At 44.6% G+C, this 24536-nt stretch overlaps 1 protein-coding gene across 1 annotated transcript in view; it reads left to right on the forward strand.

The window, feature by feature from the left end:
- The first annotated feature begins 254 nt into the window (after positions 1–254).
- LOC126160698 (agrin-like) overlaps positions 255–24536 on the forward strand; it is a 454728-nt gene continuing 430446 nt past the window's right edge. Inside the window, exons 1-2 of the mRNA XM_049916923.1 lie at positions 255–281; positions 5755–6046. Of these exons, the coding sequence (XP_049772880.1) occupies positions 255–281; positions 5755–6046 (319 nt within the window). The remainder of the gene's footprint in view (positions 282–5754; positions 6047–24536) is intronic.

The raw sequence follows: 24536 nt of genomic DNA on the forward strand, positions 1-24536 counted from the left end.
GCAACTTGATCCTTATTTACTAGCTTCTACGTAGAATACGTCTCTGAAATGCGTCTCTGAGGTGATCTGTTTGATTTAGCTCGGGGCGCTGCCATGGCCACTATCTAAAACGCATTTTTTAAATGGGTTGAGCTGTGTTTTGAATCGTTGTCCTGCTGAAATACCCAGTTACTTTCTCCTATGTGGAACCATATTATTTTCTAAGGAAACGACCTATTTTCCTTCTATTTGGACTAGACGACCAACCCCACACCATGATGCTGCCACCACCATGCTTAAGAGTCAGTACCAGATTCTTTTTGTTCAAATGGCTATGAGCACTATGGGGCTTAACATCGGTGGTCATCAGTCCCCTAGAACGTCGAACTACTTAAACCTAACTAACCTAAGGACATCACACACATCCATGCCCGAGGCAGGATTCGAACCTGCGACCGTAGCGGTCACGCGGTTCCAGACTGAAGCGCCTAGAACCGCACGGCCAACACAGGCCGGCTTCTTTTGGTTGTCCCTTTGGTTTTTTGGTCGACGTACGTACTGCACAGCCTCAGAAGGAAATACTTCAATTTTACTTTCATAACTCCATAAATCCTTAAACCAGTATTTAGCACCCCAAGCTTATTGTTTCTTTGAAAACTCTATTCTGGCCCTCATATTTTTCTTTTAATTTATAAGGGTTTCGCGTGATAGTTTCTACCATTTAAATCACTTGCTACCAGGTGACGTTTTACAGTAGAGACCTGTAGGTTCAGTCCATGACGCTGCTAAAGGTCATTCCTAAACTGTCGATCCGATTTTCTTGGATGAGCAGCCGACTGCTTACAGATAGTACGATCCTCCCTCATTGTCGTTTTGCGAGGAATACATGACCTTTGCTTATTCGTTCCTTCGCTTTTGTGCCGTCGACTCCACACACTTCTTTGTTGCTATGATATGCCATAGTCTCTAGCCGTGGTCTAGGGGTGCCGGCACGGTAGCTCAGCGTGTTCGGTCAGAGAGCCGGTTGGCCTCTGTAATAAAAAAACTGAGTGGAAGGATCAACCATCGAACTTTAACAGGATGTCTTGCGACGTCCGCAACGACCAAACACAACGATCAATAACGAACAAAATGCCAAAAAAAAGGGGTAGCGTCTTTGATTCATAATCAAAAATGCCTTCGGTCCCGGGTTCGATCCCCGCCACTGCCTAAATTTTGATAAATAATCAGCATTGGCGGCCGAAGACTTCCGGCGTAAGAAGTCAGCCTCATTCTGCCAACGGCCTTGTCAAAGAGGGCGGAGGAGCGGATAGAGGTTTAGGGCACTCTCTTGTCCTAGGGGTAGGAAATTGCCTCTAAAGGCAGAAGAACCAGCAATGATCAACGACATGAGGATGCAGAAGGCAATGGAAACCACTGCATTAAAGACACGTAACGTGTATCCACAGGACATGTGGCCTGTAATTGAAGAAGTGTCATGATGATCTCTCCATTGGCAAAAGATTCCGGAATAGTCCCCCATTCGGATCTCCGGGAGGGGACTGCCAAGGGGGAGGTTACCATGAAAAAAAGATTGAATAATCAACGAAAGGATAACGTTCTACGAGTCGGGGCGTGGAATGTCAAAAGCTTGAGCGTGGTAGGGAAACTAGAAAATCTGAAAAGGGAAATGCAAAGGCTCAATCTAGATATAGTAGGGGTCAGTGAAGTGAAGTGGAAGGAAGACAAGGATTTCTGGTCAGATGAGTATCGGGAAATATCAACAGCAGCAGAAGATGGTATAACAGGTGTAGGATTCGTTATGAATAGGAAGGTAGGGCAGAGGGTGTGTTACTGTGAACAGTTCAGTGACCGGGTTGTTCAAATCAGAATCGACAGTAGACCAACACCGACAACGATATTTCAGGTATACATGCCGACGTCGCAAGCTGAAGATGAACAGATAGAGAAAGTGTATGAGGATATTGAAAGGGTAATGCAGTATGTAAAGGGGGACGAAAATCTAATAGTCATGGGCGACTGGAATGCAGTTGTAGGGGAAGGAGTAGAAGAAAAGGTTACAGGAGAATATGGGCTTGGGACAAGGAATGAAAGAGGAGAAAGACTAGTTGAGTTCTGTAACAGGTTTCAGCTAGTAATAGCGAATACCCTGTTCAAGAATCACAAGAGGAGGAGGTATACTTGGAAAAGGCCGGGAGATACGGGAAGATTTCAATTAGATTACATCATGGTCAGACAGAAATTCCGAAATCAGATACTGGATTCTAAGGCGTACCCAGGAGCAGATATAGACTCAGATCACAATATAGTAGTGATAAAGAGTAGGCTGAAGTTCAAGACATTAGTCAGGAAGAATCAATACGCAAAGAAGTGGGATACGGAAGTACTAAGGAATGACGAGATACGTTTGAAGTTCTCTAACGCTATAGATTCAGCAATAAGGAATAGCGCAGTAGGCAGTACAGTTGAAGATGAATGGACATCTCTAAAAAGGGCCATCACAGAAGTTGGGAAGGAAAACATAGGTACAAAGAAGGTAGCTGCGAAGAAACCATGGGTAACAGAAGAAGTACTTCAGTTGATTGATGAAAGGAGGAAGTACAAACATGTTCTGGGAAAAACAGGAATACAGAAATACAAATCGCTTAGGAATGAAATAAATAGGAAGTGCAGGGAAGCTAAGACTAAATGGCTGCAGGAAAAATGTGAAGACATCGAAAAAGATATGATTGTCGGAAGGACAGACTCAGCATACAGGAAAGTCAAAACAACCTTTGGTGACATTAAAAGCAGTGGTGGTAACATTAAGAGTGCAACGGGAATTCCACTGTTAAATGCAGAAGAAAGAGCAGATAGGTGGAAAGAATACATTGGAAGCCTCTATGAGGGTGAAGATTTGTCTGATGTGATAGAAGAAGAAACAGGAGTCGATTTAGAAGAGATTGGGGATCCAGTATTAGAATCGGAATTTAAGAGTTTTGGAGGACTTACGGTCAAATAAGGCAGAAGGGATAGATAACATTCCATCAGATTTTCTAAAATCATTGGGGGAAGTGGCAACAAAACGAATACTCACGTTGGTGTGTAGAATATATGAGTCTGGCGATATACCATCTGACTTTCGGAAAAGCATCATCCACACAATTCCGAAGACGGCAAGAGCTGAAAAGTGCGAGAAGTATCGTACAATCAGCTTAACAGCTCATGCATCGAAGCTGCTTACAAGAATAATATACAGAAGAATGGAAAAGAAAACTGAGAATGCGCTAGGTGACGATCAGTTTGGCTTTAGGAAAAGTAAAGGGACGAGAGAGGCAATTCTGACGTCACGGCTAATAATGGAAGTAAGGCTAAAGAAAAATCAAGACACTTTCATAGGATTTGTCGACCTGGAAAAAGCGTTCGACAATATAAAATGGTGCAAGCTGTTCGAGATTCTGAAAAAAGTAGGGGTAAGCTGTAGGGAGAGACGGGTCATATACAATATGTACAACAACCAAGAGGGAATAATAAGAGTGGACGATCAAGAACGAAGTGCTCGTATTAAGAAGGGTGTAAGACAAGGATGTAGCCTTTCGCTCCTACTCTTCAATCTGTACATCGAGGAAGCAATGACGGAAATAAAAGAAAGGTTCAGGAGTGGAATTAAAATACAAGGTAAAAGGATATCAATGATACGATTCGCTGATGACATTGCTATCCTGGGTGAAAGTGAAGAAGGATTAAATGATCTGCTGAACGGAATGAACAGTCTAATGAGTACACAGTATGGTTTGAGAGGAAATCGGAGAAAGACGAAGGTAAAGAGAAGTAGTAGAAATGAGAAGAGCGAGAAACTTACCATCAGGATTGATGGTCACGAAGTCAATGAAGTTAAGGAATTCTGGTACCTAGGCAGTAAAATAACCAATGACGGACGGAGCAAGGAGGACATCAAAAGCAGACTGGCAATGGCAAAAAAGGCATTTCTGGCCAAGAGAAGTCTACTAATATCAAATACCGGCCTTAATTTGAGGAAGAAATTTCTGAGGATGTACGTCTGGAGTACAGCATTGTATGGTAGTGAAACATGGACTGTGGGAAAACCGGAACAGAAGAGAATCGAAGCATTTTAGATGTGGTGCTATAGACGAATGTTGAAAATTAGGTGGACTAGTAAGGTAGGGAATGAGGAGGTTCTACGCAGAATCGGAGAGGAAAGGAATATGTGGAAAACACTGATAAGGAGAAGGGACAGGATGATAGGACATCTGCTAAGACATGAGGGAATGACTTCCATGGTACTAGAGGGACCTGTAGAGGGCAAAAACTGTAGAGGAAGACAGAGATTGGAATACGTCAAGCAAATAATTGAGGACGTAGGTTGCAAGTGCTACTCTGAGATGAAGAGGTTAGGTTAGCACAGGAAAGGAATTCGTGGCGGGCCGCATCAAACCAGTCAGTAGACTGATGACCAAAAAAAAAAAAAAAAGTCTGTAGCGACTCTAGACTGTGACTTCCCTTCTTCAAAGCATTCACAACAGCTTGTTTCTCATCAGCCGATTATTTTTTTGTGTGTGTTTTGGCATGCTGCTAGTTACCTCTACAAATAAACAGTGCCTGAATGCCTAGGTAACAATCGTTAATGACTAATGTACCACAAAAGCAAAGTACAAAATACTTTTGAGCTGAAGGGATAGTGACTCACACTGTTATTGCATAACCTTGCTTGTTTACTAGTTAATATGCAACCACGCACATGTGAAGTTCTTGATGGAGTGACGGTTATAGGTGAAAAGATGTTTCTGCCATGTAACCATACATAATGTGTGTATTTCACTATCCACATTTCGCCTTGCGACATTTTTCAATGTTACTCTGAAATAAATAAACAAAGAAAGTAAAATAATAAAAAGCAGGGCAAAAATACAAAAAGTAAATTTTATTGTCCTGCGTTTTATTATTTGTAGATTTTATTGTTTTTACTTTCTTGTATAGCACTTGAAAATGGCCTAAGGGCGCAATCTAGATAGTGAAATAAACATATTATATTAAGGCAAATGACGGAATTAGTTTTTCGAATAACTTTTTGTCCTGCTTTTTGTTATTTGTACTTCTTATTGTTTCTATATTCCTGTGCAAGACCTGAAAATTGTTTGAGGCCGAAATCTAGAAAGTGAAATAAGCATATTATATTCAGTCAAATGCTGGAAATATTTTTTCGGAAAGCTTAGAAGACTGTGGCTCCGGAGAAAGAAAAAGAATCAAGAGTTAGGTAAGTTGCTTTGTTGTGACCGCAGGCAAACAGTACTGACAACATAACACCGCAACTACGAATTTCTTTTGAGTGGTACTGTACGAAAGGAACGACATAGTTACAAAAAAGAGAAACTACATTAGATTTTTTATGGGAGAATGAAGTATAATAATTAAAATGGCCAGTGGTTAATTTTATATCGTGAATAAACGGTGCCAAAGCAACGTTGTGCAAAGAGTATCGTCAATGCTGTCGGTGTACGCTGAATTGTGGTGCTATGTGTGACATTTTAGTACAGTTGTTGTAGCGAGTAGCACTGCTCCAATACCAAAGTGTATTCTGTCATTGCCTCGGCTACCAATCTCTCAAGCATAAGCAGCACGGTGTTGCCGTCCCCCGTCGGGTTTATCAGTTCTGTTCGTTGAATAATAAAGGCTGTTTCATTTCCGCGAATAGACCTCTAACGATGGATGTCAGCGTTTTGAAACATGTAGCGTAGTGAATAAATTAACAGTAGTAGAATTCATGCATTCTTTTAGCGCCATTTATTCTCATCCTGGCACGGTCGCCATCACAACACGTTTTCTCTGTTTGACACGGCAGAGACGGGCGACCGGTGCGCGGCGCTCGAGTGCGGGCCGTGGTCGCGCTGCGAGCTCTCCGCCTCCGGGAACCCAACATGCCGCTGCCTGCCGTGTCCACCCACACCCGCCCACGCCGCCCCCGTCTGCGGCTCCGACGGCGTCGACTACGCCTCCGAGTGCGAGCTGCGCGCCGCCGCCTGCCGCGACGGCGACCGAGACCTCACGCTGCGGTACAGGGGCCCCTGCGGTAAGTCTCAAGCCGAAACCTACCACACCCTCACAGCCACACTACTGGCTCTTCGCAATGTTCACTGTGAAAGGCGGTAGGCGGACCTCCTTCCATACAATTCTGTAGTCATATAAAGTGCTGCAGACTATCCTGTCTTTGTTTTCATATATTTTTAAAATGACAGGGAGGAAGAACATGCCGAGAACTGAATTCAGTACATTCAATGTGTTTTTATTTCTTTACTTTATTTTATATTATTTCTTTCCGTTTGATATCCAGCCCACCGTGTGCACTGCTTGATAACTGCTAAAAAACATCTGACACTTGTTAAGGAACAATTGCCTGTTGCTACTGAACAACTGACAATTACTACAGACCAAATGACCAGTGATAGTAAAACGAAATGTAGAGGGCAGGACGTGTTAACTGTAGGAAGCCTGCGCACGAACGCTCTGTATCCATTCGACAGTTCATGCAGTACGGTGTTTGACGAAGGTTTTTGTGGAACCATTTAGTGCGACATTCCGTGCAGTTTGGTACCGTCTGGAAGTCATCATTTGAGATTTTACGATAGAGCACGAGCAGTTGGACGGCTCGAATTAGATCGAAGTATCACCTGTATGACCACAGTAATAGGTGTGCTCCAAGGTATCGCTGGAGGTGGGAATACTATGAGAAAGCAAAAGGATCGATATGTAGCCATTGTGGCGAAAAGCAACAGACACCTCACTTCTAGGCAGATAGTTGGAGACCTTGCAGCCGCTACCGGTGCAAGTTTCTGAGCCACAACCGTTTCGTGGCGATGAAATCAAGCTGGTTTGTATGCTCGGAAATCTGCTAAACGCCATCGTCGAGATAGAGTTTAAAGGGGCCAGCAACAGTGCTCCAGAGTGATATCTACGACGAATATCGCTTCACGGTGGAAGCGATTCTGGCCACCAGTTAGTGTGGAGAATGAGAGTAACACGTTACACACCACAGAATGTTCACGAGCGTCCAGCTGTTGCCTAGGCATTATGGTATGGGCAGGCATTATGCACAATGGCCGAACACTGCTGCATATCTTTGCACGAGGTACCGTTGCATCACAGTGGCGCTGCAGAGACATTATTCTGGACCATGTTCGTCTGTTTATGAGTGCGATAGGTTCCGCCTTCCTATTTATGGACGACAAAGCTCGCCCACACAATACTGCTGGTGTGTCGGACACACTGGAAAGTGAAGATATTGGAAGCATGGAGTGGCCTGTGTTATTCCTGGACCCAAATTCTATAAAGCACGCCTAGGATGCTCATGCCACATGTGTTTCTAAATTAACACCCCCTCACGGAAGCGTGCAAGAACGGAAAACAGCCTCGAGAGGGGAGCGGGGCTACATCTCCCAAGGATTTCTCAACAGTTCGTTAGCCAGCATGAACAAGAAGTGCAAAATGAGCATTAGTGCACGAGGAAGACATATTCCATACTGAGAGTCCGATATCGACGTTAATGATGGGAATCTGACCTGTGTCAAACATGAATATTATTTATAGCTGTTATCCTGCTTTCCCATGTGGTAAAATCAGCACCATTGTCCGCCATATAGATGGCAGTAGTATCGCGCACACACAGTATAAAAGGACAGTGCATTAGCGGAGCCAGCATTTGTACTCAGGTGATTCACGTGAAAATGTTTGCGACGTGGTGTTTTAATTAAAAGACTCCGGACGTGGAAGGCTAGTTGGAGCTGTAAGCGTGGGACATTCCATTTCGGAAATCGTTAGGAATGCAATATGCTTAGATCCACAGAGTGCAGAGTGTCCCGAAAATACCATGTTGTTGTGGTCTTCAGTCCTGAGACTGGTTTGATGCAGCTCTCCATGCTACTCTATCCTGTGCAAGCTTCTTCATCTCCCAGTACCTACTGCAACCTACATCCTTCTGAATCTGCTTAGTGTATTCATCTCTTGGTCTCCCCCTACGATTTTTACCCTCCACGCTGCCCTCCAATACTAAATTGGTGATCCATTGATGCCTCAGAACATGTCCTACCAACCGATCCCTTCTTCTGGTCAAGTTGTGCCACATACTTCTCTTCTCCCCAATCCTATTCAATACTTCCTCATTAGTTATGTGATCTACCCATCTAATCTTCAGCATTCTTCTGTAGCACCACATTTCGAAAGCTTCTATTCGCTTCTTGTCCAAACTATTTACTGTCCATGTTTCACTTCCATACATGGCTACACTCCATACAAATACTTTCAGAAATGACTTCCTGACGCTTAAATCTAAACTCGATGTTAACAAATTTCTCTTCTTTAGAAACGCTTTCCTTGCCATTGCCAGTCTACATTTTATATCCTCTCTACTTCGACCATCATCAGTTATTTTGCTCCCCAAATAGCAAAACTCCGTTACTACTTTAAGTGTCTCATTTCCTAATCTAATACCCTCAACATCACCCGACTTAGTTCGACTACATTCCATTATCCTCGTTTTGCTTTTGTTGATGTTCATCTTATATCCTCCCTTCAAGACACCATCCATTCCGTTCAACTGCTCTTCCAAGTCCTTTGCTGTCTCCGACAGAATTAAATGTCATCGGCGAACCTCAACGTTTTTATTTCTTCTCCATGGATTTTAATACCTACTCCGAATTTTTCTTTTGTTTCCTTTACTGCTTGCTCAATATACAGATTGAATAACATCGGGGAGAGGCTACAACCCTGTCTTACTCCCTTTCCAACCACTGCTTCCCTTTCATGTCCCTCGACTCTTATAACTGCCATCTGGTTTCTGTACAAATTGTAAATAGCCTTTCGCTCCCTGTATTTTACCCCTGCCACCTTCAGAATTTGAAAGAATTCCAGTCAACATTGTCAAAAGCTTTCTCTAAGTCTACAAATGCTAGAAACGTAGGTTTACCTTTCCTTAATCTTTCTTCTAAGATAAGTCGTAAGGTCAGTATTGCCTCACGTGTTCCAGTATTTCTACGGAATCCAAACTGATCTTCCCCGAGGTCGGCTTCTACTAGTTTTTCCATTCGTCTGTAAAGAATTCGTGTTAGTATTTTGCAGCTGTGGCTTATTGAACTGATTGTTCAGTAATTTTCACATCTGTCAACACCTTCTTTCTTTGGGATTGGAATTATTATATTCTTCTTGAAGTCTGAGGGTATTTCGCCTGTTTCATACATCTTGCTCACCAGATGGTAGAGTTTTGTCAGGACTGGCTCTCCCAAGGCCGTCAGTAGTTCCAATGGAATGTTGTCTACTCCGGGGGCCTTGTTTCGACTCAGGTCTTTCAGTGCTCTGTCAAACTCTTCACGCAGTATCGTATCTCCCATTTCATCTTCATCTACATCCTCTTCCATTTCCATAATATTGTCCTCAAGAGCATCGCCCTTGTATAGACCCTCTATATACTCCTTCCACCTTTCTGCTTTCCCTTCTTTGCTTAGAACTGGGTTTCCATCTGAGCTCTTGATGTTCATACAAGTGGTTCTCTTATCTCCAAAGGTCTCTTTAATTTTTCTGTAGGCAGTATCTATCTTACCCCTCGTGAGATAAGCCTCTACATCCTTACATTTGTCCTCTAGCCATGTCTGCTTAGAAATTTTGCACTTCCTGTCGATCTCATTTTTGAGACGTTTGTATTCCTTTTTGCCTGCTTCATTTACTGCATTTTTATATTTTCTCCTTTCATCAATTAAATTCAATATTTCTTCAGTTACCCAAGGATTTCTACTAGCCCTCGTCTTTTTACCTACATGATCCTCTGCTGCCTTCACTACTTCATCCCTCAAAGCTACCCATTCTTCTTCTACTGTATTTCTTTCCCCCATTCCTGTCAATTGTTCCCTTATGCTCCCCCTGAAACTCTGTACAACCTCTGGTTCTTTCAGTTTATCCAGTTCCCATCTCCTGAAATTCCCACCTTTTTGCAGTTTCTTCAGTTTTAATCTACAGGTCATCACCAATAGATTGTGGTCAGAGTCCACATCTGCCCCTGGAAATGTCTTACAATTTAAAACCTGGTTCCTAAATCTCTGTCTTACCATTATATAATCTATCTGATACCATATTCCAGGTATTACCTATCACCACAGACAACGCAGTGGCCGACGGCCTTCACTTAACGACGAAGATAAGCGGCGTTTGCGTAGAGTTGTTGCTGCTAAATGACAAGCAACACTGCGTGAAATAACCCCATAAATCAATGTGGGGCGTACGACGAACATTTCCGTTAGCGCAGTGCGGCCGGCGAAATTTGGCGTTAGTGGTCTATGGCAGCAGACGACCGACGAGAGTTACCTTTGCTAACAGTCTCTATTATACTCGTGTCCATATTGGTTTGATCCTAGAGGACTGGAAACTAGTTTCCTGGTCAGATGAATCGCGATTTCAGCTGGTACGAGTTGATGGACGACGGTTCAATCCCGCGTCCGGCCATCCTGATTTAGGTTTTCCGTGATTTCCCTAAATCACTCCAGGCAAATGCCGGGATGGTTCCTCTGAAAGGGCACGGCCGACTTCCTTCCCAATCCTTCCCTAATCCGATGAGACCGATGACCACGCTGTCTGGTCTCCTTCCCCAAACCAACCACCAACCAACCGAGTTGATGGTAGGGTTCGAGCGTGGCGCAGACCCCGCGAAACCATAGACCCAGGTTGTCAACAAGACGCTGTGCAAGCTGGTGGTGGCTCCATAATGACGTGGGCTGAGTTTACATTGATGGACTCGATCCTCTACTCCGAGTCATTGACGGAAGATAATTATGTTCGGATACTTTGAGAACATTTTCAGCTATACATGGACTTCGCCTTCCCAAACAACGATCGAATTTTTACGGATGACAGTAGGCTGTGTCAGCGGGCCACAATTGTTCGAGCTAGGTTTGGACAATTCGAGCGAATGATTTCCCCACCCAGAAATTCTGATAAGAATCCCATCGAACATTTTTGGGACATAATAGAGGTCAGTTCGTGTACAACATCCTGCACAGGCAACACTTTCGGAATTATCGACGGCTATAGAGGCAGCGTGGATCAGTATTTCTGCAGACGACTTCCAGCGACTTCCATGCCAAGTCGAACTGCACTATGTCGGGCAAAAGGTCCGAGAAAATACAAAGAAGTATCCTCTTACTTCTGTGATCTCAGTGTGTATAGGTAGCAGGTTGACTATTTCCTCTGATTGATTTATTACAAGAACCAGGTTTCGAGGTAGGCTGCGCAATAGTTCTAGTGTCACATGCACCAGGTACGTGAGGAAAGTAGTGAGAATGACAACACTGCAAGCGATCTGGCAACGTTGCGTTCTTCTACTTGTGTACAACTCTTTGCTCATCCCTTCCAGATGCTCGGTCCAAGTTTCAACTCCGTACAGCCACCACGTGATTTTTGAGAGCGCCATCGGTGAAGCTATGTTGTGTTTTACGAAAATGGAAGAGCGGAATTTAGAGCGAAGTTATGCCATCAAGTTAAACTTGAGGCATCCACGAGTGTGAACTTTGAAAAGTTGAAACAGAGCTATGGGAACAATCCTTATCAAGAACACAAGTTTTTCGCTGGCACAAATCATATTTGGAAGGCCGAGAACACGTTGAAGATAAAAATCACTCAGATACTCGAACAGTCCACGAGTGTACTGCCGGTCCATAGTGTCCAATGGGCACAATATTTGGGCTATCAGACATGTCGCCATCGTCAGGTGCGCTGACGAACTGAGCTCCTGAGGGCAAGCAGCCGTATTAAATCCCCTCCCCCAGCTCAGGAAAGGAACGGGTGACTAGGGTAGACGAGGAAATTACACCGACGCTACCACAGACGCCGATGCGAGCGTCTTAGCGACCGCTGACGCGCGGGCGCGGACCGCAGAGAGAATGCCTCGCGAGGGGAGGGGATTTAATGCGGCCGCCTGACGATGGCGATATGTCTGATAGCCGAAATATTGTGCCCGTTGGACACTATGGACCGGCACTACACCCGTGGACTGTTCGAGCAAGAAACTGAAGAATCACGTCGCTCAGGTAGATCTTCAGTTTCAAAACCGAATAAAACGTAGAACATGGACGTGCTCTTATGATATCAGGCTGACGTTCAACAATAAGGATGGTGGATACCCTGTTAAAGTTAAATACTTCCAGTGTACATCAAATTTTGACCGAAGTTTTGCACATGCGAAAGGTTTGTGCCAAATTGATGGCGAAAAACCTCACAACTGAACACAAGGACAATCGGAGAAACGTGTGCGTTGATCTTCTTGAGAGGATTGCCAATGACCACGAATGGTTTAGTCTTGCAATCACTGGTGATGAATTCTGGGTTTTTGAGTGCGGTCCTGAGATAAAGCGGCAAAGCGATGAGTGGCACACTGAGACATCTCCACCGATAGAAACTCGAATGAGCAAATCAAAAATCAGAACAAGGTTGATGTTCTTTCTTAGACAGTTGGGGTAGGGTGAATAAAGAATTTGTTCCTCCAGGACAAACTCTCAACTAAGTGTTGTCCAAAGATATTGTTTAAAGGTTCAGGAAAAAGGTGAATAGAGTGAGACCGTACGTTGAAGACAAAGGTGCTTCATGACAACGCCCCTTGTCACACGACCACTTCCATTACGGAATTTGTGACCTCCAAAGACACAAAGACATTCCTGTTGTTCCACAGTCCCGCTATTCTCCTGATCTGAGTCTTTGTGACTTTTTTCTTCTCCCCGTATTGAAAAATGCTTTAAACGAATGTCATTTTGGGGCCCTGAAGAACATTCAGAAGCATGTGACCCACACGTTAAAGGCCCTACCAGTTGAAGCCTTTCGGCGCTACTCTCCCGAAGGAAACTACTTTGAAAAAATATTGTTCTTTTGAAACAAATAATAACTTCGGTAGATAAAAATCAGTCTCATCAATTCGCATCCTGCCTAGTGGCTATGAGTATGACATACGAGAGGCATACACACACTCATATTTCCCTCGCTCCATACCGAAAGGAATAGGAAACAATAAGGTGTAGTCAAATGAATACGGGACAGGTGGTCAAGTACACTCCTGGAAATGGAAAAAAGAACACATTGACACCGGTGTGTCAGACCCACCATACTTGCTCCGGACACTGCGAGAGGGCTGTACAAGCAATGATCACACGCACGGCACAGCAGACACACCAGGAACCGCGGTGTTGGCCGTCGAATGGCGCTAGCTGCGCAGCATTTGTGCACCGCCGCCGTCAGTGTCAGCCAGTTTGCCGTGGCATACGGAGCTCCATCGCAGTCTTTAACACTGGTAGCATTCCGCGACAGCGTGGACGTGAACCGTATGTGCAGTTGACGGACTTTGAGCGAGGGCGTATAGTGGGCATGCGGGAGGCCGGGTGGACGTACCGCCGAATTGCTCAACACGTGGGTTGTGAGGTCTCCACAGTACATCGATGTTGTCGCCAGTGGTCGGCGGAAGGTGCACGTGCCCGTCGACCTGGGACCGGACCGCAGCGACGCACGGATGCACGCCAAGACCGTAGGATCCTACGCAGTGCCGTAGGGGACCGCACCGCCACTTCCCAGCAAATTAGGGACACTGTTGCTCCTGGGGTATCGGCGAGGACCATTCACAACCGTCTCCATGAAGCTGGGCTACGGTCCCGCACACCGTTAGGCCGTCTTCCGCTCACGCCCCAACATCGTGCAGCCCGCCTCCAGTGGTGTCGCGACAGGCGTGAATGGAGGGACGAATGGAGACGTGTCGTCTTCAGCGATGAGAGTCGCTTCTGCCTTGGTGCCAATGATGGTCGTATGCGTGTTTGGCGCCGTGCAGGTGAGCGCCACAATCAGGACTGCATACGACCGAGGCACACAGGGCCAACACCCGGCATCATGGTGTGGGGAGCGATCTCCTACACTGGCCGTACACCACTGGTGATCGTCGAGGGGACACTGAATAGTGCACGGTACATCCAAACCGTCATCGAACCCATCGTTCTACCATTCCTAAACCGGCAAGGGAACTTGCAGTTCCAACAGGACAATGCACGTCCGCATGTATCCCGTGCCACCCAACGTGCTCTAGAAGGTGTAAGTCAACTACCCTGGCCAGCAAGATCTCCGGATCTGTCCCCCATTGAGCATGTTTGGGACTGGATGAAGCGTCGTCTCACGCGGTCTGCACGTCCAGCACGAACGCTGGTTCAACTGAGGCGCCAGGTGGAAATGGCATGGCAAGCCGTTCCACAGGACTACATCCAGCATCTCTACGATCGTCTCCATGGGAGAATAGCAGCCTGCATTGCTGCGAAAGGTGGATATACACTGTACTAGTGCCGACATTGTGCATGCTCTGTTGCCTGTGTCTATGTGCCTGTGGTTCTGTCAGTGTGATCATGTGATGTATCTGACCCCAGGAATGTGTCAATAAAGTTTCCCCTTCCTGGGACAATGAATTCACGGTGTTCTTATTTCAATTTCCAGGAGTGTATTAAGTAAACTGTTCATTATTTCAAAAGAGTCGCCATAACTGTTAGTACATATATACTGAAATAGCATGGGGAGAGATCGGGACTATATGGGGGATGTGTAACGGTGTCATAGCAAAGCTTCTGCAGTGTAGTCGAAAAAACTTTGGCAACATGCGGGACGGCATTCTCCTGCAACAGACTGATGCCGTCCGTCAACATTCCTGGTCAATGGACTTGTTGTGGGCACTTTTGATAATAAGCGTGGATGTGGTACTGAGTCAAATGCTTTACGGAAATCAATAACTACTGCATCCAGCTTCCACTTTGTCAAGTGAGAGAAATGAGTGTTGGCTTTGGCGTGATCGATGTTTTCGGGGTTCGTGCTGGTTGGCATGGAGGGGATCATCCTGGTCGAGATATCTCATTACATTTGAACTCAGAATACGTTCTAAGATTCTACAACAAATCGCTGTCAAGCCTGTTGGACGGTATTTTTGTGGATCATTTCAACCACCCTTCTTGTAGATGAGTGTGACTTGTATTCTTTTCCAACTACTGGGCACGTTATTTGTTCGAGGATCTACAATAGATTATACTTAAAAGAGAGGCTAACTCCACCAAAAATTCAGTGTAAAGTCTTATAGGGATTCTATGGTGCCCTTGAAATCTGTTCAGTTTTAACGATTTTAGCTGTTTCTCAACACCAGTTAACACCAGTGACTGGTGGGACCATATGTTGTTAAGTTTGTTTCGACTAGGATGCAAAAGTTTCGCTGGGAATCCCGTACACATCCCGCATGCAGTCCCGAGTCCCCTCTCGACGCGATATGTGTATTTTTGGAGCCATGAAGAAACACATTCTAGGCCGCCGATTTGCTTCGGACGAAGAGGAGCATACCTGAGTGCAATCATGGTTCCTTAGGCAACCACAAACAATTGTCCATGAACGTATTGGCAGCTTTGCCTCACATTGGGATAAATTAAACAATAAACAGTTTAGTTTTTTTTCTATCTGTCTCCTAAGTGGAAACAAGGCCCCGAGAGCAGACGACATTCCGTCAGAACTATTGACAGCCTTGGGTGAGCCAGCCGTGACAAATCTCTTCCATCTGGTGTGCAAAATATATCACACGGGCAAAATACCCACAAACTTCAAGAAGAATACAACAATTCCAATTCCGAACAAAGAAGGTGCTTAAAAGTGTGAATATTACCCAACTATCACTTTAATAAGTCATGGTTGCAAAATACTAACAGGAATTCTTTACAGAATAATGGGAAAACTGATAGAAGTCGACGTCGGGGAGGATCAGTATGGATTCCAGAGAAATGTAGGCACATACCAGGCAATACTGACCCTACGACGTATCTTAGAAGATAAGTTAAGAAAGGACTAATCTATATTCATCGCATCTGTAGACTTAGAGAAAGCTTTTGATAATGTTGACTGGAATCCCTCTCTGAAATTCGGAATGTAGCAGGGGTAAAATACAGGGAACGAAAGGCTGTGTACAACTTGTACAGAAACCAGACAGCTGTTAGAGAAATCGAAGGGCGTGAAAGGAGAGCAGTGGTTGAGAAGGGAGAGAAAGACATGGTTGGAGCCTATCCCCGATATTATACAATTTGTACATTGAGCAAGTAGTAAAGGAAACAAAAGGAAAATTTGGATTAGAAATTGAACTTCAAGGAGAAGAAACAAAAATTTGTAGGTTTCCTGACGACGTTGTAATTCTGTAACAGACAGAAAAAGGAACTGCAAGAGCAGTAGAACGGAATGTACAGTGTTTCGTAAGCAGGATATAAGATGAACATCAACAAAAGCAAAACAAGGATAATGGAATATAGTCGAATTAAATCAGGTGACGCTTAGGGAATTAGATTAGGAAACGATTCACTTAATGTCGTAGATGAGTTTTCTGTTTGGCATCAATATAATTGATGATCGGCGAAGTAGACGGGTATAAAATATAGACTGCCAGTGGCAAGAAAAGCGTTTCTGAAGGTGAGAAATTTGTTAACATTGAGTATAGATTTAAGTGTTATGAAATCTCTTCTGGTAGTGTTTCTACGGACTGTAGCGATGTATGGAAGTGAACATGGACGATAAACAGTTTAGAGAATAAGATAATGGAAACTTTAAGAATTTGGTGCTACAGAAGAGTGCTCGAGATTAGATGGGTAGGCCACGTAACTAATGAGGAGGTACTGAACAGAACTGGGGAGAAGAAAAATTAGTGGCACAGCTTGAGTAGTTGAAAAGAGAGGGCTGGTTTGACTCATTCTAAGGCATCAAGGGGTCACCAATTTAGTCCTGGAGGGAAGATTGGGAGGGGGGGGGGGAAGGGTCAAAATCGTAGAGGGAGACCAAGAGGCGAACACAGCAAGCAGACACACAAGGCAAGGATGTAGGTTGCAGCAGTTATTCCGAGATGAAGAGGTTTGCACAAGATAGAACAGAGTGGAGAGCTGCTTCAAACCAGTCTTCGGACTGCAGACCACAACAACAAACACTTATTTAGCTTACATGTATCACGAAACTCCACCCAGCGCCAGGCCCAATTGACTGGAAAAAAATCGCAAGTAACTCCTGTATACAATGGAAAAACAACGGACCTGCAAAATTACAGACCAATATCTTTAACATCGGTTTGCTACAAAATTCTTGAAATACTCCCAGTGCGAATATACTTCCTTGGGAAGAAAGTTATTCTGTCCACAGATTAGCGTGGTTTTAGAAAGCATCGCTCTTGCGAAACTTAGCTTGCCCTATTCTCACATGACATCCTGCGAATCTTGGATGAAGGGCAACCGACGGATTCCATATTCCTAGATTTCCGTAAAGCATCTGGCACTGTGCAGCAATGGCGACTGTTAACGAAGATACGAGCATAAGGATAGGTTCCAGGAATGGGAGTGGCTTCTCATGTTATAGATCCCAATATGTTGGCCTCGACGGCGAATGTTCATCAGAGATAAGGGTAAAGTCAGGAGTAGCTCAGGGAAGTGTGATAGGATCACTGTTGTTCTCTATACACAAAAATGATTTGGTGGATAGGGTAAGCAGCCATCTGCGGCTCTTTGCTGATGATGCTGTGACGTATGGGATGGTGTCATCGTTGAGTGACTGTAGGAGAATACAGTATGACTTATTCAGGGTATCTAGTTGGTGTGATGAATGGCAACTAGCTCTAATTGTAGTAAAATGTAACTTAATGCAGATTAGTAGACATAACACTCATAATACAGGGTGTTACAAAAAGGTACGGCCAAACTTTCAGGAAACAGTCCTCACACATAAAGAAAGAAAATATGTTATGTGGACATGTGTCCGGAAACACTTACTTTCCATGTTAGAGCTCATTTTATTACTTCTCTTCAAATCACATTAATCATGGAATGGAAACACACAGCAACAGAACGTACCAGCGTGACTTCAAACACTTTGTTACAGGAAATGTTCAAAATGTCCTCCGTTAGCGAGGATACACGCATCCACCCTCCGTCGCATGGAATCCCTGATGCGCTGATGCAGCCCTGGAGAATGGCGTATTGTATCACAGCCGTCCACAATACGAGCACGAAGAGTCTCTAAATTTGGTACCAGGGTTGCGTAGACAAGAGCTTTCAAATGCCTCCATAAATGAAAGTCAAGAGGGTTGAGGTCAGGAGAGTGTGGAGGCCATGGAATTGGTCCGCCTCTACCAATCCATCGGTCACCGAATCTGTTGTTGAGAAGCGTACGAACACTTCGACTGAAATATGCAGGAGGTCCATTGTGCATGAACCACATGTTGTGTCGTACTTGTAAAGGCACATGTTCTAGCAGCACAGGTAGAGTATCCCGTATGAAATCATAATAACGTGCTCCATTGAGCGTAGGTGGAAGAAACTGAAATGAGCACTAACATGGAAATTAAGCGTTTCCGGACACATGTCCACATAACATCTTTTCTTTATTTGTGTGTGAGGAATGGTTCCTGAAAGTTTGGCCGTACCTTTTTGTAACACCCTGTATACAGGGTGGTCCATTGATAGTGACCGGGTCAAATATCTCACGAAATAAGCATCAAACGAAAGAACTACAAAGAACGAAACTCGTCTAGCTTCACTGCATGACAGAATAGCGATGGACTTCCAACATGATGTATGTCCGGCACATAACTCGCGTTCGGCTGAAGCGGTGTTGAATAGCATATTTCATGACAGGGGGATTGGTCGTCGAAGCATCATACCATGACACGCACGTTCACCAGATCTGACGTCCCCGGATTTCTTTCTGTGGGGGAAGTTGAAGGATATTTGCTATCGTGATCCACCGACAACGCCTGACAACATGCGTCAGCGCATTGTCAATGCATGTGTGAACATTACGGAAGGCGAACTACTCGCTCTTGAGAAGAATGTCGTTACACGTATTGCCAAATGCATTGAGGTTGACGGATATCATTTTGAGCATTTATTGCATTAATGTGGTATTTACAGGTAATCACGCTGCAACAGCATGCGTTCTCAGAAATGATAAGTTCACAAAGATACATGTGTCACATTTGAACAACCGAAATAAAATGTTCAAACGTACCTACTTTCTGTATTTCAATTTAAAAAACCTACCTGTTACCAACTGTTCGTCTAATATTGAGAGCCATACGTTTGTGACTATTACAGTGCCATCTACCACAAAGCGAAAAAAGTGGTCCAACTAAAACATTCATATTTCTTTACGTACTACACGAATATGTAATAAAAAATGGGGGTTCCTATTTAAAAAAAAACGCTGTTGATATCCGTTTGACCTATGGCAGCGCCATCTAGTGGGCCAACCATAGCGCCATCTGGTTTCCGCCTTCAAGCTAGACAAGTTTCGTTCTTTGTAGTTTTTTCGTTTGACACTTATTTCGTGAGATACTTGGCCCGGTCACGATCAATGGACCACCCTGTAGTACTAGTAGTTAGCTGACTGACACAGTCAAAGTGATTAAACAACTAGGCTTAACCCTGGAAAGCAATATGAAATAAAGAGCATACAAGGACTGTTGTAGGGAAGCCGTGTGGTTGACTTCGGTTTATTGGGAGAATTTTAGGAAAGCGTGGTGCCCGCTGCCGCGCCACGTCCCACCCGGTCTCCATCTCTCCACCCTCCTTACCCTCTTCCAAGGTGGCTTCCGCCAGCTCCCCCTCCCTGATGATGTCCTCCTCCCCTCCATCTACCCCTCCTATCAACTTTGATCCTCCCCCCCTTCCTGTGTCCTTTCCTTTAGGCACCCTCCCTCCCTCCCTTCCCTTCCCTTCTCTTTCCTTCCCCCCTTCCTCCTCCCCTCTTCCCCCTCCCCTCTTCCCCCGGGCTTCCCCTCCCCCTTCCTCTCTCCCCCTCTCTCCTCTGCCCATGATCTCTGCTCTCCCCTCTCCCATTCCCCTCCTCCTCCTCCTCCTCCTCCTCCTCCTCCTCCTCTTCCTCCACTCTTGGCAGGTCCCCGGACTCGTACACGCTCAGTGAACATTCGCGCGCCGGAGATCGTCGCCGTCAGTGTTTCGTGTGTGTGCCTTCGTTTGTGTGTAGCGTTGTTCGCCGTCACGCCACCACCGTTCACATGCCGTCACCATCATCCATGTTCTGTGCACCGTGTCGCCTAGTGTTAGTGCTGTTTCTCGTCCAGCGTGAACGGCTCCATGTTTTTTCGATTTTTAGTGTCTACATTTTTTGCCCACCGATTTGACTGTCTTATCTGTGCCACCTTTATGTACTACTTGTTGTCAAACTCGAGGCTGAAGAGCGGCGTATTGTGCTGCTGACAGCCCGCCTTTGTATAAGGTGTTTAAAATCACAATAAAGAAAAAAGAAAGCGTGGTTCATCTGCAAAGGAGATCGCATATAGAACACTACCGCAAACCTTGTTGAGTACTGTTCTAGTGTTTCGGATTCGCACCAGGTAGGACTGAAGGAAGACACTGAAGCAATTTAGAGGCTGGCTGCTGGATTTGTTAACGGTAGTTTCGAGCAACATGCAAGTATTACGTAGATTCTTCGTGAACTCAAATGGGAATCCCTGGAGGGACGGCGGCATTTTTTCGAGCAGCACTGTTGAGTAACTGTAGAGATCTGGCATTTCAGGCTGACTGCAGAGCGATTCTACTGCCACCAACGTACATTTCGGGTAAGGACTACGAAGATAAGATACGAGAAATTAGGGCTCATACGGGGGCATATAGACAGTCGTTTCTCCCTCGCTTTATTTGTGAGGGGAACAGGTAAGTAAATGATTAGGTGTGGTACAGAGTACCCTCCACCAGGCATCGTACGATGACATGTGGAGTATGTATGCAGATTCCGAGTAACCGACCGCCTTGCTCTGAACTTCGGGAGGTGGTTGTACCGCCTCACGCGCTGCACAGCTCACCGCCTGGACCTGCTCCGCCGTGGCTCCCGGACACCCTCGCAGCCTTTCGGCTGGCTCTCCGCGTTAGCGGGCCCGCTGCTGGCGATAGTTGTGGCTATTGATCTCGGCAGCGTGACCTGTCTCAGTTTCCCGCCGCCGATAAATTACGGACAGCCTAGCAGCGCCTCGGCAACGGCAACGGCCAAACTTGGGCGGCCGCGCCCCACTCTCGCCGAAAAACGCGAGGCAACTTCTAATGAAGCCGCCGCCGTCAGCCGTCCATTAGGCAGCGTTGGTCCTCGTCTCTGCCGCCCACAAGGTCCAAGACAGCCGGCAGCGACTGTTTCCGGAAACACAAACGGGCGTTCCCTCACGAAGACCGAAAGTCTCCTCCGCAGGAACCAACATAGGTTCCGGAAACAACAATCGCACGAGACACAGAAAGCATTATACAACGGAGCCCAAGCAACTGCCGTCTTCCTTGACTTCCATAAGGTGTTCGGTACAATAAGACACTGTAACCTATCAACAAAATGCGTGTGTAGAGAACATCTGTTCAATTGTGTGATCGGATTTAACAGTTTCCTAGCAAACAGAATACACTATGTCACTGTCATCGGAGAGAAGTCTTCAGACTTAAAAATAACAGATGTATGCCATGGAGTTTCATAGAGCTATTACTTTTCGCAGTATAGAGGGTGCTCCAGAAATGGTATGACAGACTTCCAGCGATTGTAGAGGGTCTCTTGAGGAATAAATCGAGAACAGGAACCTATGTCTGGGCAAGTTATCCAACGACGTTACAGAGCGTTGAAGTTATAGGCACCGGCGCCTGTTATTAGGCCACCCCTTCAGCAGCAAACGTGACTTCGTACGCTGACGGAACGTAGGCGGAGCGTCTCGCATTGTTGTTTATTATTCAGTGATCGCGACTGATTGTCACGATCGTCGGTGGAGAAGATGTAGATAGCTGCTGCGTAGACAGACCTTGTCTCCTGTAAATGCGAAGCTCTGTTGTCTCGGTGGATGACGGTTTTGGACAATAGTTTCCATCTCCATTTGGTTTACAGGAGAGAAATAGACTTCGGATGGAAACCCGGATCCAGAACCGTCATCCACCGAGGAAAAAGATCTTCGCATTTATAGGAGACAAGGCCTGTCTACGCAGCAGCTATCTACATCTACTCCACAGTAGTCGCTATCACTGAATAACAAACAACAATGCGAGACGTTCCGCCTACGTTCCGTCAGCGTACGAAGTCACGTTTGCTGCTGAAGGGGTAGCCTACTAGCAGGATCCAGCGCTCGTAACTTTGACGCTTTATGGCGTCGTTGGATGACGTTTCCTATCCTCTATTTCTTCCTCATGACACCGTCTATAACCCATCGAACTTTGTCGTAACATTTCTGGGACTCTGTGTATATAAATGACTTAGTCGACAACGTGGTCGCAACATTTCTAGGACTCCGTGTACATAAATGACGTAGTGGACAATGTGGGATATTTCATGAGGTTTCTCGTCGATGATAGCGACGTATACAGAGAAGCGGAAAAGTTAGAAAATTGTAGAGAACTGCAGTAAGACGTGCAGATGAAAGCTGGTTCTGTCTCACTGCCAGTGATGGCCTTATGTCGGTTAGGAGGAGGCCAGTTCAGAGCCTGCAGTGTGCTACATACACTGGATCTACAACTGGAGTTATGGTCTGGGGCGCGATTTCGTATGACAGCAGGAGCAGTATCGTGATTATGCTACGCACCGTGGCCGTAAGTTTGTATGGCAATCTGGTGATTCGCCCTATTGTGCTGCCATTCATTAACAGCATTCCAACGGGACAACTCTCGCCACGTACCGCTGTTGTAATCTAATACACTCTACAGAGTGTCGGCATGTTACCGTGGCCTGCTCTATCACCAGATCTGTCTCCAATCGTGGACATGTGGGACATCCTCGGCGGACAACAATACGTATGTTATCCCTAACCAGCGTTAACCATCCCTGTATTGACCGACCAAGTGCAATAGGCATAGAACTCAATTCCACACATTGACATCTGGAACCTGTAGAACTCAATGCAACATTTTGGCGGTTACACTGGTTATTAATGTACCATCATTTCACATTTACAATGAGTTATCTCGCGCTTTCATTAACCTGTGATGTTGCAATGTTAATCACTTACATACATTACCTATTCAAATGTATTCTCGAAATGTCATTGCTCTATATTAATTATCTTTAGGTGCTCCTATTTTTTCCACTAGTATATATTGGTTCCGCCTACGAAGTCATTTATGCACATCGAGATAATAGTATGTAATTTAGTCTGTTCTCCCTGAAAAAATACACTGAAATTACTACGTTTGAGAATGGTGTAAGTATTGTTGTAAATAGTGGAAGCCAGCTGAGACATTTTTCGCTTCGTATGCTCTTTTCTATTATTTGCTTTGTTTTGTTTTACTATTATTATTATTATTTGCGTAACAACGCATATATGAAAAGAGCCGCGAAATACCTTTTAGTAATGCTGTGCTATGAATTTATTTATAATCATTAATTTTCAACAAAACAGAATATATTGGGTTCTTATTGTTCTGTATCTGGCTTTCTATTAAAGGAACATTTTTCGTTACTGTAACTCACTCTAAAAGTCAACATATCTTCCCTACTTTACAGTTATTGAAAATGAAAATTACTTTGTTATGAATACTGCTGTTACAGTTCGCTTGATTGTTCAACAACAAAATTTTGCAATGGATTTTGGTTATCAGTAAAACACCATTCAGGACCACGTTTAGCACAAGAACATGAGACTATTATCGGAGAAAAATACGTTTTCACTATAAGGTTTGCCAGACCAGAACCAAGCACAGCAAGATTCCTATTATATTACGAATGTAAATTATCTTTTTGTACTGTTAGTTATATATATTATCAGCGGCCCGCGTCAACCTGCAAAACCTCATAAAATCTGCTGCTCTGCTCTGCAAGTCCGGAAGCTGAAAGAAATAATTTTATTTCACTATTACCTTCCCGCTTCTTTGCGGTATGATAGATTTCATTTAATGTAGTTTGAATACGCCGCGGCAGCGGCTCGTTCGTTCGTAGCGCAGCTCGGCACCACGGATAATATTTAAATAACTGAAAATGTCTCAAAAGGATGGGATAATATGCCAAGCAAGCTATTACAAATAATAATGCAAGGTTTCATTTAAATAACTCTATTCAGAACATTTAAATATGTTAACTATTACACACCTTTAAAATGAGTACGTAATGGCGTACATCTCTCAGTCTTGACAAAAGAAGGCTACGCTAGCGTACAATACAACGTCACAGGCTATCCTACTCGCTTAACTCCAAGAAGAAGACAGAGAAATTAATGTTCGCTCTGTATTATTTATACTAGTTGCACCTTCTCATCTTTGTTTGATATTTATAGTCTGTGGCGGTTTCAGTACTCGCCGACACAGATATTATCTAAAATAAATAATTAAAAAAATACATAATTTTATACAATAACAAAATATGATACACAAGGTTTTCTCGTTACTACATACTATGTCTTTTGCTAATAGACGTTACACATTGAACTCTTGGTAAATTGTATCAGGTTCAGCAGTTGGTTGAATCGAAGGTGGTACTTTGTAACACGTGCTTGCGAAATGATATGACATTACGTACTTGAATACCAAGGGCGTTCA

This window comes from Schistocerca cancellata, chromosome 2, assembly GCF_023864275.1.
Source record: "Schistocerca cancellata isolate TAMUIC-IGC-003103 chromosome 2, iqSchCanc2.1, whole genome shotgun sequence".
In the NCBI taxonomy this organism is placed as follows: domain Eukaryota; kingdom Metazoa; phylum Arthropoda; class Insecta; order Orthoptera; family Acrididae; genus Schistocerca; species Schistocerca cancellata.